Below are 13,706 nucleotides of genomic sequence, written 5' to 3' on the forward strand. Positions count from 1 at the left end.
GGGGGCCGTTAACATGCTGAAATACTCCAGACCTCCTGCTTGTTCCTGGCCTCTCCATGACATTAGCCAAGCGTTTGGGATCAGCTTCTCTCCGTCCGAGTTAAGCCCGAGTGTGACGACCGCTCGTGACTTATGAACAACCACAGCAGCACGTCTGTGCTTGGTTGATGATTAACTCAAATGTGAGGGAGGAGGCGTGGTGCCAACTGTGCCCCCCCTGGACACATACCTCTATGCACATTACTAATTGTATCTTGAAAACACATTAACAATAATAAATAAGCAGTCCTAGACCAGGTGTGCTAATGACTTAAATGATTACTGATATTTGAGAAGAACCAGCCTCTTTGACTATTCGCCACAAAGACTCTGGAATTAAAGCAGCGCTTGCGAGGAGGCAGGAGTTGTGATTGAATCGCTTTCTTTCTGATGTGCCTCCGATATTGTCAAAGAGAAAATGTCAGCAGCTATAAACATTATAGCTTTCTTAAAGTTCAGCTTGGCCGTGCGTATAGATTTAAAGAACCTGCACAGCATTTAAAATGAGCTCCAGCTGCATTAAGGCTGCATTTACTTACCATTCTGGGTGCTTAGCAATGTAATTACACCGCCTGCCCTTGTTTTAGAAACGTAGCTGGTAAAAGCAATGTGGGCAAAAACTGAACACATTTCTTGTTCGACTTTAAGTTGCCCTCCGTTTTTTGGGATGCTCTCATACAGAGTGTGACGATTGTTTGAGTCGGTTCTGGTTCTAACTAGTCCAATGTGAGGATTTGCTGCTTTCGCTGCGTCTCATTAACTATGTGGACAAAAGATCGGACATATGACCTCATTTATCCACAACAGTTCTATACGTGTTAGGTGACTTTTGAACTGCCCCTCTACGTGCTGATACTCAGAGTTTCCTCCGACAGAAGCACGCCTCTCTCTAATCCTACTAACTTCTGATAGCAAAAATGTTAGCTTCAGCTGCACGATTGAATAATTGTATCCTCGTTCTAGTTAGCATAGAGTGGACATATCAACGACCTGTTCTGATAATGAATAATTGTATATTATAAACCACAAATAATCACAAATATACCACACTATATGTATTTCATGCCATGTCACTATGTGAATGTAAATTTATGTAAATGCATATGTTTTTACCTTACTGAATAGATGTAGATGTCAACACAATATTTCAGTTTTCACATGTACGGTCTCCCCCGTAATTAATGCTTTGTTAATAAATATATAGATATTGTGATGATTATCGGCGTTGATCATTATTAAAGAAAACATATCGTGATAACATTTGTGGCCATAATGTCCAGACCGCCCTTGAACCTTGTTTAGCTAACTCAGCCAACCCTGCTGCCTCTATTTGGGGGAAGAGGTTGTTCGCTCCTTAAAGACTGCCATGTGATTGGTTGGAAACAGCTTTGTTTCTGTGATGTGATACTTTGATAAGGAATTTAACTTATTATAAGGAAATTGAGGTTTACATTTTTATACAAGACCATGTTTGTATGGTGATCAGTATTTACATTGCCCATCCTTACTGGCATAAGTAACACAGAAAGTGTCAGTTATTGTTAATTAGCTTTTGGGGTTTACAGACTCGGGTATAAAAAGTTAATTCCACAGCTGACTTGACGATGGTTTATTTTTAGAACTTCAGGTGATCGGCCACCGTCTCCTCTGCAGCACCGATGACCACTGGGCCTTTCTCCAAAAAGGCTCCATTATCACACTAACACACACGCACACACACACACTCTCTTTTCACACAACATGCCCATCCAAAATCATTATTGCAGTATTGAGCCTCAGGAGAAAAAGTGAATGAAATGCCAATGGGGCGAATGTAATTTGCGAATCAATTAGCATTAGGAGCGTTCTTGGATCATACTGGACGCACCTGATGTGGTTAATGATGAGGCTGGAGGCGGGAACGTAGAAGTCGTCCACCCTGTCGAAGCGTCTGCCGAGCGGCTGCGTGTGAACGGTGTGGTGGGAGATTCGTCCACTGGCCTGATTGATCACCTGGTGAACACCAATGAAGAAGAAGTTGGGTGTCAAACATGAGCTCAGTGCTGCTGGTTTCTACTCGTTTTAAGTCTGTAACTACTGTAGTACGTATTTGAAGCTTACAACCAAAAGGGGGTAGTACTTTATAAATTAACAGTCCTAATCCATAACTCAAATAAATCACTCAACACGTTGCTATCATGTTTATCTATGCTTAGGTGCATTGATTTGAAACCTCTTCTCTTACTGCGTAAATGCTAGAGCTTCACAGTGGGAGGTGATGTGTGTTGTTGTCACCGGCATCGAAATAATACTTGTGCGTGCATGAAAGCGGGCAGACATGTGCTTGTGTGTAGGCAGGGTTTGCTTTGATTCTGCCACGATGCACAAAGAGAATTGCCAGAGACCAAACCCCGCACTGTGAATTTCGTTGCAGGCGATTATGAGCAAGATTTCCAAGTAAAACCAATCAACACTCGAGCTGAATCAAGACGAATCTAAGAGGAGACAAAAGTACTCTTAAAAATAAATTACCATTTCATTACAATGATTCTATTTGTAGCATGATCTTCAAGTCTGTGTCATGATGACATACGGTGTTCGTATTTGGACGGTGACTCATTTTTTTCCTCTTCTGTACTCCAGCAATATGGGTCTGAAATCAAACTAAAACTAATTATTTGATGGTTTTTACATCCGTATCAGGGGAAAATAAGACGATTGAATAAATGAAAAAAGAAATTCCCTCACTGTTCAGCTCACACGGATGTGACTAGAGCCACACCAATAAATGAGTCATCTTGATACTAGTTTATTGCAGATTTCCTTAAATTTACTTTATTTACCTCAGTGACAAACAGAATGAGGCCTTCATTTCTAATTTTCCCTGATCCAAGTTAATGCAAACTCAAAACTTCCTCCATTATTATTTGATGTCTTGTTAATTTCCACAGCACAAATTCCATCAGTAAAGCAAGAGTCATGTCAGGCACTTTGCCTTTTCCCCCCGAAATATACAATGAATGAAACTTGACACTTCCTCCGCAATTTTCACTAAGAAGAAACGACTCTTCTTAGCAAAGAGCCACTCAGAGCTGCAGAGTGGTGAGTATAATATGATTCATTTGTACTGATAGAAAAGTACAAGATACTACGTTTGCCATGTACTCTGTTGTAGTAATAGGCTCCAGGTATCACGATTATTGTAATGTTGGCTCTTTAATGAGTATTGATATCATATCCATGTTAGAGTACATGTCAACATGAAATTGACGGACACAAAAACCCAAATGTGTTTGTGATCATTCAGAAACAGCCGAGTAAACATACAATAATTAAGTAACTGTTTGTTATTGGCTAATACATTTTTAAAAGATACATCAATCAGACAATGGACATGAAAAATCAGCATTTTAGTCTTTGTTTTGTTTTCCAATCTGCTGGAGTTCTGAGCCAAAACAATTGATAATATGTCAGTGTCCACATACTGACACACTGCACTGTAAGTGACTATTAATTAGCCCTCATCAAGCAACACAAACAAATCAACTGAATATCCCATAGAGCCAGCAGTGATTAATGCCACATTCATGTCATATTGGAAAAACAGGGAACAGCAGGACGTTTCATTAACTGCAATGCCCTGCCAAGATGGTGATTATAAGGCTGTTTACAATATATTAAATATTAACTTTGTTGACAAACCTATGCCGTATCCGATGCTCTAAGGTCAATAGTAAAGCCTAAATGAACAATTCACACATGGTATTTATTGTGATCAGCACTAGGACCTCATGTGAAATGTTTAGATATTCACAGTAATCTAATTCACAATTGAAACAATTAGTCAATGACAACTTTTCAAGCAAACATGTCAAAGGTTTGCTGCTACAAGCTTCTTAAATGTGACTATTTTCTGCTTTTCAACTGTTGGTCGGACAAAATGAGCAATTTGAAGACATCACTTTGGTCTCAGTGAGGTTGTGACCGTCATTCTATCAATCAAGAAATATACAGCGCAAAATAATCAATAATTTGATAAGACATTAAGACGACACAAACACACATACTGGCCCTTTTGCTAAACTCACATTGAATCCTGACGATGCTAAATGTCTGTCTCATAATCTGCTATTTCACCACTTCACAGGGGAAAAACTCTGCAAAGGCGCGAATAACATTTTGCGTGTTACAAACACTTTTGTGGACTCACCTGGAGCGTAGGGAGGTTCTTCTCCATGTCTCCCCAGCTGAGCAGCCACACCTGGTCGTGAGATTTGTCATAGTGAAGCTTCACAGGATAAGGGTCGGTGCTGACAGTCTGGAAGGGGGGGGGGGGGGACACATCAAAATCAAACCAAACGGAGCCTTTAAAGACAGCAGGGCCACAGAATAACAATTCAAGGCAATCTAGGCTTTGCTTTTGAAGAGATCCTTCTTTGATGTGCTGTGGTAATGCTTCTGAAAAGTTTTTCCTGCAGACTAATGCATCAGGAGTTGACAGGAGCAAGTCTTCTTTTAACAAGGCAGAGTGGAGGTGTGCCTTTTATGTAGAAGATGATTTTGGTGTTGAGCTGCATTTCAAATCAAGTGGTGACAGACACAATTGCTTTACCACACCGAAGTAATTGCTTTCGGTCTTTATCCGTTTCCTTGACACACAGCGGAGATATTCCAAGTCAGAACAACAGATGAGTCACATGTGATGGAAAAGTGCTCCTCATGCATTATGTCCACCTGAGTGAGGATAGGCAGCCAGCTCAAAGGGAATGAGGGAAAGCACAGGGGAGAAGAACGCAAGCGGCCGCTACAGCCTGATCAACGGCAAGAAAAAGCAATCATATTCCCACAATCCCCTTTGACTGCAGCTATATTATTTGTTTTGCTATGCAGCTCTAATAGTATTGTTTACCTAGGCAAAATATATATTGTATCAGTGAGAGAGCAAACAGCTCCAGAGAGGGGTTATATTGCACATAAACTGAGAATATCTGTTGAATCTTAACTAATCGCTGAGCGTGTAGTCATCGGAGAAAACAGGTGCTCGCGTTGTTCTTTTTCTCTCGACTAACAAACTTCTTTCTGGCTGATGAAGATTATCAAGAATCCTCAGCCAATATGTTCGTGGAACTTTAGCGCCGAGAGCGGATCTGTCAGAGATGAAGAGCGGAAAACACCGCAGCTCCTTTTAATAAACATTTATCCGTGTGCATGTTGTAATTAATTTGGTTATAAAATGCAAAATACAATCTGCTCATTAAAAAGTCTTCACCGAGCATTTAATTGGTTACAAATTTCAAAATGCAATTTGCTCATTATTATAACTTTGCGTACGTCAATCCTATTAATAACTCGATGGGAAAATGGAAAGCAGCGAAACCTGTAACTGGAAAACTAGAATTTGTGTCCCTCCTACTGTTTCGAGACGAGACGTGGGTTCAGGTGCGTAATTAACAACTGCTAATATGATGCAGTGAATCTAAACCTCCCAGCGACTGAATAATGAGCTTGTGACAGTCTCTGGGAAAGCAGACTGCTTCCTGGCAGTCACGGTCACAAAATCACCTGCAGGGAATCTGAGCAACCCCGGATTAGCCTGTTACACCCAGACAGACACCCACCGACACTGATGATTTAACTCAACGCTGCTCACAACAAATGTATCGAATGTTGTCACATAGGAGACGTGCTGCTTTCCTGAGTGTTCCTCGGAAAAAATAAAATTCCCTCGGGAAAATAAATGGAGCTGCAAGAGCACACTGCAGAGTGTTTTGGGGATTGTATCGTATACCATCAATGAGGAAACCTGCAGTTGCCATGTTACAATATCTATGAGGGGGTTGCCAGGTTACAGTTTCCGTGAAGAGGTGGGACTCGGGGCTACTTGGTCCCCACATCATTGTGGCAGTTAAGTGTAGGTCTTGACTGTAGCAGCAGGTATGAAAGGGGTTCGGGCCAGGGGTTAGCAGGGGAACTAAAGGTGAAGAAAAGGATCTTAAAGCTGGAAAAGCAGCGTTTCAGTCCGTCAGTGCGAGAAGAACAGAGCAGCTGTTGTTGGCTGAGAAGGCAGAAACAGTTTTGAGTAGCGGCCTGTTCAACATTCACGACCTATAGCTGCAACCTGAAACTGAGATGAGCAGCAGAAGATATGGAGTGTTAATTTAATGTACCTGACACAGTAGAATAACAGGTGTAAGCCTCCTCACTGTGACACCTTATTTATCACACTTGATCAAAAATACCGGAGGCCCTGATTTAGAACTAGCAGGATAAAAAACTAGAATTGTGCTGAATCTTTTCGACATTGCCCTTTGCTAATATTACTAGAATTTTGACAAGCAAGAACCAGATCTAAAATGGAACCGGCTATTGGATCCCACGGATGAAATAAGACTTCAGGCTAACCGAGCGACGGGAGGTCGGTGACTGTTGTGCCCACATCTTCACAGAGACCCGGCTCCAGCGTGAAATCCAGGATCAATATGCATTTGACGGGCAGAGAACAGGACTGCCGGGGCAAGAGGAGGCAGACTGTGTGTTTACATGACTAATGCTTGGTGCTTAAACATAGTCACATTTGATCTGATGTCAAATGTTTAATGTTAAGATGCTGACGATGTTATCTGCCCACATCATGTTGCTGTCGTTTTTTGTTGCTGCAGTTTACATTCCTCCTGGTTCAAATGAATACAAATAAAAACCTACTGGGATGCACGACTGTTTTTGTGTTGTTTTTCTTGCATTGCAAATGATCTAAAACTCAATTTTGTGTTGCATATTGACAATAAATCCTTCTTTAATCCTTGATTGGCTGACAGACATGCTATGGAGTACAAGTAAAGTACATATTTTACAAAGAAGTGATCTTTTGGAAGCACCCACTCCTCAGAGAGACAGTACATATATAAAATGTAAGCACGAGGAGAAGTATTCGAGCAGAGAGGCAGTGTTTAGGATTGATCAATTTTTTGGTTTAACAACACTGTGAAATCTATTAGCTGTGTGTAGCTGAATGAGCCTCTGGTCAGCTCTAAGAACATTTAAGTTTACATCCTTGTGTGCATACGCAATTCTATGTACTAATAAAATGAAGTGTCCTTTGGAATCAAGCACCTTTCTTGTCTTGCATTCAGCCCCCTGCAGAACGTATGAAGCTCACCAGGGCCAATATCAGCACAGCACAGCAATCACTCTTGTGTATTAGTATCCTACTAAATTATTACTCAAGTAGAATATTTTAAGTGCATGCATATCTAATGCTCAAGCTGTTCCCGAAAAAGGATAAAGTTCCACACGCACTTTGGGTGAAAGTTGGAGGATGTCGTCCATCGCTCTTAAATGATTTAGTTTCTGGATGAGGGATGATGTATTGTATCAAACTGAATCCCAAGTCGAAGGGGAAGACTTAATGAAAAAAAACGTGTCTTTCATTCAACAAAATCAATCGCAGAAAATACCCTTACAGTAACGATTTATCGTAGGTTCATTTGGAGAAAGTAAAAGGGTAAAATACATTCGCCTCCTGCAACCTTGAGGTTTCTTGGCACAGATTAAGGCAGGAAGAACCTTTGCTTTTACAGAACAGGAAAGATTCTTTTCATGTTTTCCCCTTTTCTGTGAAAAATCGTCAACTCCTCCCACACCACACATTGTTGTAATGTTGTTGACAATATTGACATGAACCTGGTTTTCCAATTTATCCAGAAAACTACCTGGACAGCCTTCTGAGACTGGATGTCAACTATGAGCACTCGATCCAAGGTTGGCTGTGTCACATAAATAAACTTGTCCTTGATGTTGACCGCTGATGACCACACACACCTCTGAACCTCTTCTCCTGGTGAGGTGGGGCACACCTCCTCCTGGAAGAAAAAACAAAAAGCACACACACACATGGCCGGTCAACTAATGGTTTTTCATATCACAGGGAACTAGGTCTCATTAAAAAACAATTATCTCCATTCGGTCGTTATTCTGTGTTGTTTACTACTTGCAGTCTTATCTCCTGTGCTGATGCGAGTCGTGTTATCTTGGCAACTTGGATAAATACGCTTTGCAAGGTCCTGAAAAATCTCTGTAATCGCTCCCATTTGTCCATACATAATCCACAGCACAAAGCCTGCAGACGATCTGCGGCTGTTCAGCTTTCAGTCCTGGCAGCTCTCGCCTTTCCTGGCCAACGGGAACCTTAACCGGCCTTCTGTCTCTGGAGCTTGCCTCCCCCCCCCCCCCCCCCCCCCCCCCCCCAGGCCCTCAAAGCCTCCAGGCTCTGCCCAGTCATCTGTTCCAGACTCTGTGGGACAATTTAGAGAGCCGTTGACCAGCGAGGATGAATGAAGGTCTCCGGCATGGAGGGATGAACTCTTTCTCCCATATTTACAACTGCAGAGTCAATCCGTGACAGGTGCCGTCCCGCAGGTCACCTTCTCTCAGTTAGAAGGGCATTAGGTAACGCAGGAACTTCATTGAACTCATTCAGGGATAAGGGAGAGCAGCAGCGTCACTGAGAGAATTTAACTCATCTCTATTTCAGCCCCCAACTCATCCCGTCCTCTGTATTTCATCTGTAGATAAGCAGGTTGATTTGGGAAGACATAAAACAATCACATATCAGAGAGGTTGTTTGATGCAGAATGCTAAAACAATGACAGCGCTTTGGCGTTTTTTGGCTTCTCAACAAGGTTTCAAATTCTTTGTAGCTGTAACGTCTTTCGGTGTCCAGTTGTAGCACCATCTGCCAGTGTTTTGGAACTAAAACAGGTTGAAAAATGCAGTTTTTAAAAGCCAGAAAACCCTGCACTTGGTGAGGTAATGGTTGAGTCATTGGTATTGAACTCTGTGTAACCCCTGCAGTCCCACACTGCGGTCACTTTGTGGCACTTGGCTGTAAATATCTTACTTATTGCACCTTGAAGAGGTGAGAAATCGAACATCTGATGCACAGCTGAGGGTGTGAACAGAGGCGGCTGTAATCCTCAATGTGTATGTGTATTGCATATGTCTGTATGTGTGTGGGTGCATAGCATGTATGTGATTTATGTAGAAACTGACAGCTTCTAAAGACTGCAGATATGTTATATTCACTCAAATCCTTACTGCATTTAGAACATTATACTGGAATCACACCAGGAACAATACAATACCATACTGTACTGTATCTTTTGAACAAAAACTGTAAATCCTACTACTGCTAAATATGTCTTCAAAGGACTCTTTTCACTTGCGAATGTGGGTGATGACATCTAAAGAGCCATGCTGAAAACAATGATGGTTATGATATTCCCCAGTTAAGCCACTGGATGATTTGTAGTGCTAATATATTTGTGACACATTTGGAAAACAGTGAAACGGCATCATCCAAAGTGTCAAAAAGAGGATCGTTTTTATACTTTTAAGGTGGTTCTCTAAGGTCTCAATCCAAACTGCTATAAACTAAAAGTATGATGGGATGTTGATTTTAGAATTTTTTTTAAATGGTAGATAACTCAATTCAACACACTGTTTTTGTTTTTCTCCCCCAAAAAGGTGCAGATTAGTTTAAACAGTTTAGTTCCACCGGAATAGTTTCCCCTTCTGCTCACAGTAAACGGGGAGCACAGGGAACACTTAGGAGCTCAGGATGTGCTTCTGGTCAGAGTGAAGGGAAGAATGCAGAAGAAAAATAGTTGATGTTTTAATCAAGTTTCACCTGATTTTTTTTATTGCTCATAATGAACATAAAAATAATTGTGTGTGTGAGTGATGTTGCTTTTTTACAAACATACAAAGTAAGTATGTGGTACCTAAACGTACCCACTCCCTATGTTTGAAGGCACAATGAGTAGGATTTTCCAATAATCACTTATGACCCACTACTAGTGTGTGGCGGTGTCTGTGTCTGCGTAGACCCTGCACTATGCCAGTATGTTCCTATTTTGCTGCGTTTGCAACGTTTCTGGGCGTCGACCCCAATAAAACGACCAGGTGCCAGGTCCTAAGCACGCATCCAAGAGGAACCTACAAAAAAAACGGCGGCCACCGAGCTGAAAGGAAACATAAATATAGTGAAGAGAAACGCCAAGTGGGCAAAGCTCGTTCCAAAACTAGATGGAATCTGGCATTGGCTTTCACCTAACGGCGAGAACCCTTGTTAAGCTGGGAAGGAGGGACCAACTTTGAACGTTGTGTTTACAAAAATGCAACCGCCAAATCCTTCCCATTGTGAAAGAACCATTTAACAACACAACGGGACTCGACACAATGCTTTGGCAGCGAGAAAAAAAACGTGGATGCTCCCTCTCAGCTTCTTCCCGACTGCAGAGGGAAACAAAGATACTTCGAGGACGGACTTCAGTACAATTGGACATCACAGTGTTTTCCCACGACCGTGTGCATCACAGTAAAACACTATACGGTAGTTAAGGATAATGAATTCGCTGCAAGATTACCATAAACAAATCAATCAATGCACCTATGCGATGGAGAAAAAGGTGAGTTCCAATGCTGGAAGCGGCCTCATGTGTTCACACAGCAATCCCCAACGACAGCACTGGAACTGGCATTGCAGCACTCGCAGTGATGGATATCCTAATACAAACACACCTCTCAGAGGAACGCTTGGCTGATTGTTGCTCATTCATGGCACCACTTCATGTATAACAGCCATCCAATAAGCATGGGGGGGGGGGGGGGGGGGGGGCTCCTGAATGAAAAGCAGCTCAGAGGAAAGCATCCAGTTGAGAACACATGTAAATCTAACAGGTTTCTGTCAGCAGCACGCTTTGAATATTTTGATGCTTGAAGGTTTCGGTGATAAACGGTGTTTCGGGGGGCGGGGGGGGGGGGGGGGGCTGAGTGTAAAGAGTCCTCCGGGAGGTGAAACCGTCTGCCTGTGACTGCTTGTGGACTGTAAATTAAGAGGTGCACCACCGTAAAGGTGGCCCTCGTGTCCACTGGGCATTCTTTTCTGTAGCTGGCAGTAATAGCCTGAAGAAAATGCTTGACTATCAGTAACCACTTTAGAGCTGGACTAATCAATAGTTCTGGAATAACAGTAGAAGCATTTACTACGTCCAATCCGCAGAGCATTTTAGCTTCTTTCAGGTCATAATTTATGGTTCCACAACTTTAAAGCGTTGGTCCAATCTGACAGCTGATCAGCAGCAGCAGGCAGCTGTTTTCGGCAAAAATGATCCGCTAAACCCACTGTACAGCCAGATACCTCCCTCAGGACGAAAACACTAAAAGTGTTGAAAGGAGACCGAACATTAGAATCATAAAGCGAACATAAACAAGACTCAAAATGAATGCTGTTGTTGCCCTGTGTCTTCTGGATGTGTAAATAGGTAGCTGCTTGATCACAAAATAACAACCTCACAGCGTGATGTGTCAACGTTGTGCATAATATTATGGCTTTTTGCAGTGAAGCTAAAACACAACTTTTCATATTTTATTTAAACTTAAAATTGTATTTTTTTATAATTGCATACAGCCCTGCATTTGATAATGGCTTGTTACTAAAATGTATTTTTCTCAATGCTCTACATATTCCTTGTCACTGTTCAATAATAATCAAGTATCTCCAATTGTCAAATTGTCACCAAACAAGAAAAATAGCATTGTTAGTTTTCCCAATCCATAAAGGAACATTTCATTTAACGTAACAATCTGAAAATATCGACAAACATTTGTTTCATTCAAAAGTGAACAAACTGTTATTTGCTATATCTGTTAAATGGTGCTTATATAACGTCTTACTCACCCTAATGAGCTATTCTTGTCTAAACTTCCCACACTCAAAATAATGATGACAAAATCATTCCAACTTCTCTGCATTGCTAAAAATGTACAATTCTTTGTCTGTTTATTTGACAAGAAATAAGAGATCACGCAGGTGCTCTACAGTAGATAAAGACGCACACATCTGTGTGTGCATTCTTATCTCAGGCGGTGGCATGGTGGTTGGAGGCTGTGTCCTCTAAAATTCACAAGTGCAACATCAAAGCCGTTTCTTGGGCATGACACTGAACCCAAGTTAAATCCCTGTAGAAACTATTGACTGCGGATGATTGATTCCAGGAGCTGTTCCTAGTAGGTCAGGCAGCGGGACGCTTGTCAATAGGCCAGCGAATAATAAATCACATGAGTGACGCATTATCCCATTTTGCCTTTCAAAAAAACCAAACACTTAGCTGTTTACTCACACCAGTTCACTTTAAAAAACATTTACATCATAAATGTTGTTATTGCTTCTTGGTGGAGTTTTTTGATTTATGCCCGTTCCCGTTTACACTTCTTTTTTATCGTCTGCTTCCTTTAAAAGGTTTTTCTTGTGTAATAAAATAAAGATTTTAAAGCGACAATTCAACTCAAGTCTCAAGTCCTTGGCAGGCACAAATCATAAACGTTTTTCTGGATCCGACCTGGACAAGAAAGATGTGTCCGTGTTCGTGCACAGATTCTTTAGCGAAGGTAAGAAGGAATTTGCAGAGATAACCAGAGGGTCAAAGTCTGAAGGAATCATTTCAGGCATTCAGGAAAGTAAAAATACTGTTTGTTTACTCCCTAGTAACGTTCAAGTTCTGAGAACTAGGCATTCAACTTTTCATTATTACAATCTCTGAATACAGAATTGACATATTATCACCTCATAACTGTTGGCAAACAGTTGCTTAGTAACAAATGCAGCAGACACGGAGAACAATTAGCATTCATTTGAAGAATGTAGGATTTTACCAAAACCCACTGATTGAATAGCACATGACTTCACCTAAGAATGAATCATACGACGTGAGTCACAAGCTGATTGCGTCTTTTGCATGACTACTCACCTGCAGAGCCAGCAGCTTCTCACTGGGCTTAATGTGTCTCTGTATCTCACATGCCACAGGCTGAATGACTTTAATACCGTCTTCATAAAACACATAGAACATGTTGCCGATGCCGAGACCTGGAAAGAAAGCACAAACAGCCCTGTTAACACAAAGTGCATATATAAAATAGATTATGAGACTGCACAGTGTGAACATTTGCAACGGAAATTGGCCTACAACATTGTTATCTACTTTCAAAGCATCAAATCATTTAATCCCTCTCATCACAGTTCAGTAACCCTATTACAAAAATTCAATTAACTCAGTTTAATGAACGCTATAGTGAATCAGAAGCAGTCTAGACGTACCTTCTTCCCGCCACAAAATGTTTGCCACTGTGAGGGGGAAAAAAAAAAAAGGAAAGTGCGGTTCAAAATCAATGCAGGAATCAATGGGAGACCTTTGTGAGAGCTAACACCCAAACACTAACTCCTATTGAGGCAAAGAGGAAAGCCGGCCGCGTGAAAGTTTTATGGAAACTGTGTCTCTGACACCTCGTGCAAACAAACAATCGATAGAGACCTCTGCAAGGAAATAATTTGATACCAAACACTGGAAAATGGAGTACTGTAAAACAGTTTATGATTTCTGGGTGCTGCATCCCGAGGATGTGGAGGTGCGTGAAATAAGTTTGAAAAACAAAACCTCAGACATCAGACCGTCATCCATCAATATGAGCTGTATGGATAAGCCGCCTTAGACGCCCATGAGCGGGCCACAGGTTTTAAGCTCATATGATTACCATACGTCACGAGGAGGGATTAGTGTGCTCCTTCGTCAGTGGCAAAAAAACTGTTTCGGCTCCTGTAACAGGTAATTTCTCATTAAATTCACTTAGGA

At 41.5% G+C, this 13,706-nt stretch overlaps 1 protein-coding gene across 1 annotated transcript in view; it reads right to left on the minus strand.

The window, feature by feature from the left end:
• The window catches only part of fstl5 (follistatin-like 5), a gene marked incomplete at both ends in the record, with an annotated part of 150,312 nt that overhangs the window by 5,130 nt on the left and 131,476 nt on the right, over window positions 1-13,706 (minus strand). The window contains 5 exons of the mRNA XM_079167557.1: window positions 1,907-2,031; window positions 4,229-4,336; window positions 7,728-7,877; window positions 12,825-12,943; window positions 13,175-13,201. Coding sequence (XP_079023683.1) covers window positions 1,907-2,031; window positions 4,229-4,336; window positions 7,728-7,877; window positions 12,825-12,943; window positions 13,175-13,201 — 529 coding nt within the window. The remainder of the gene's footprint in view (window positions 1-1,906; window positions 2,032-4,228; window positions 4,337-7,727; window positions 7,878-12,824; window positions 12,944-13,174; window positions 13,202-13,706) is intronic.

This window comes from Pholis gunnellus (assembly GCF_910591455.1).
Source record: "Pholis gunnellus genome assembly, chromosome: 10".
NCBI classification, from domain to species: Eukaryota; Metazoa; Chordata; class Actinopteri; order Perciformes; family Pholidae; genus Pholis; species Pholis gunnellus.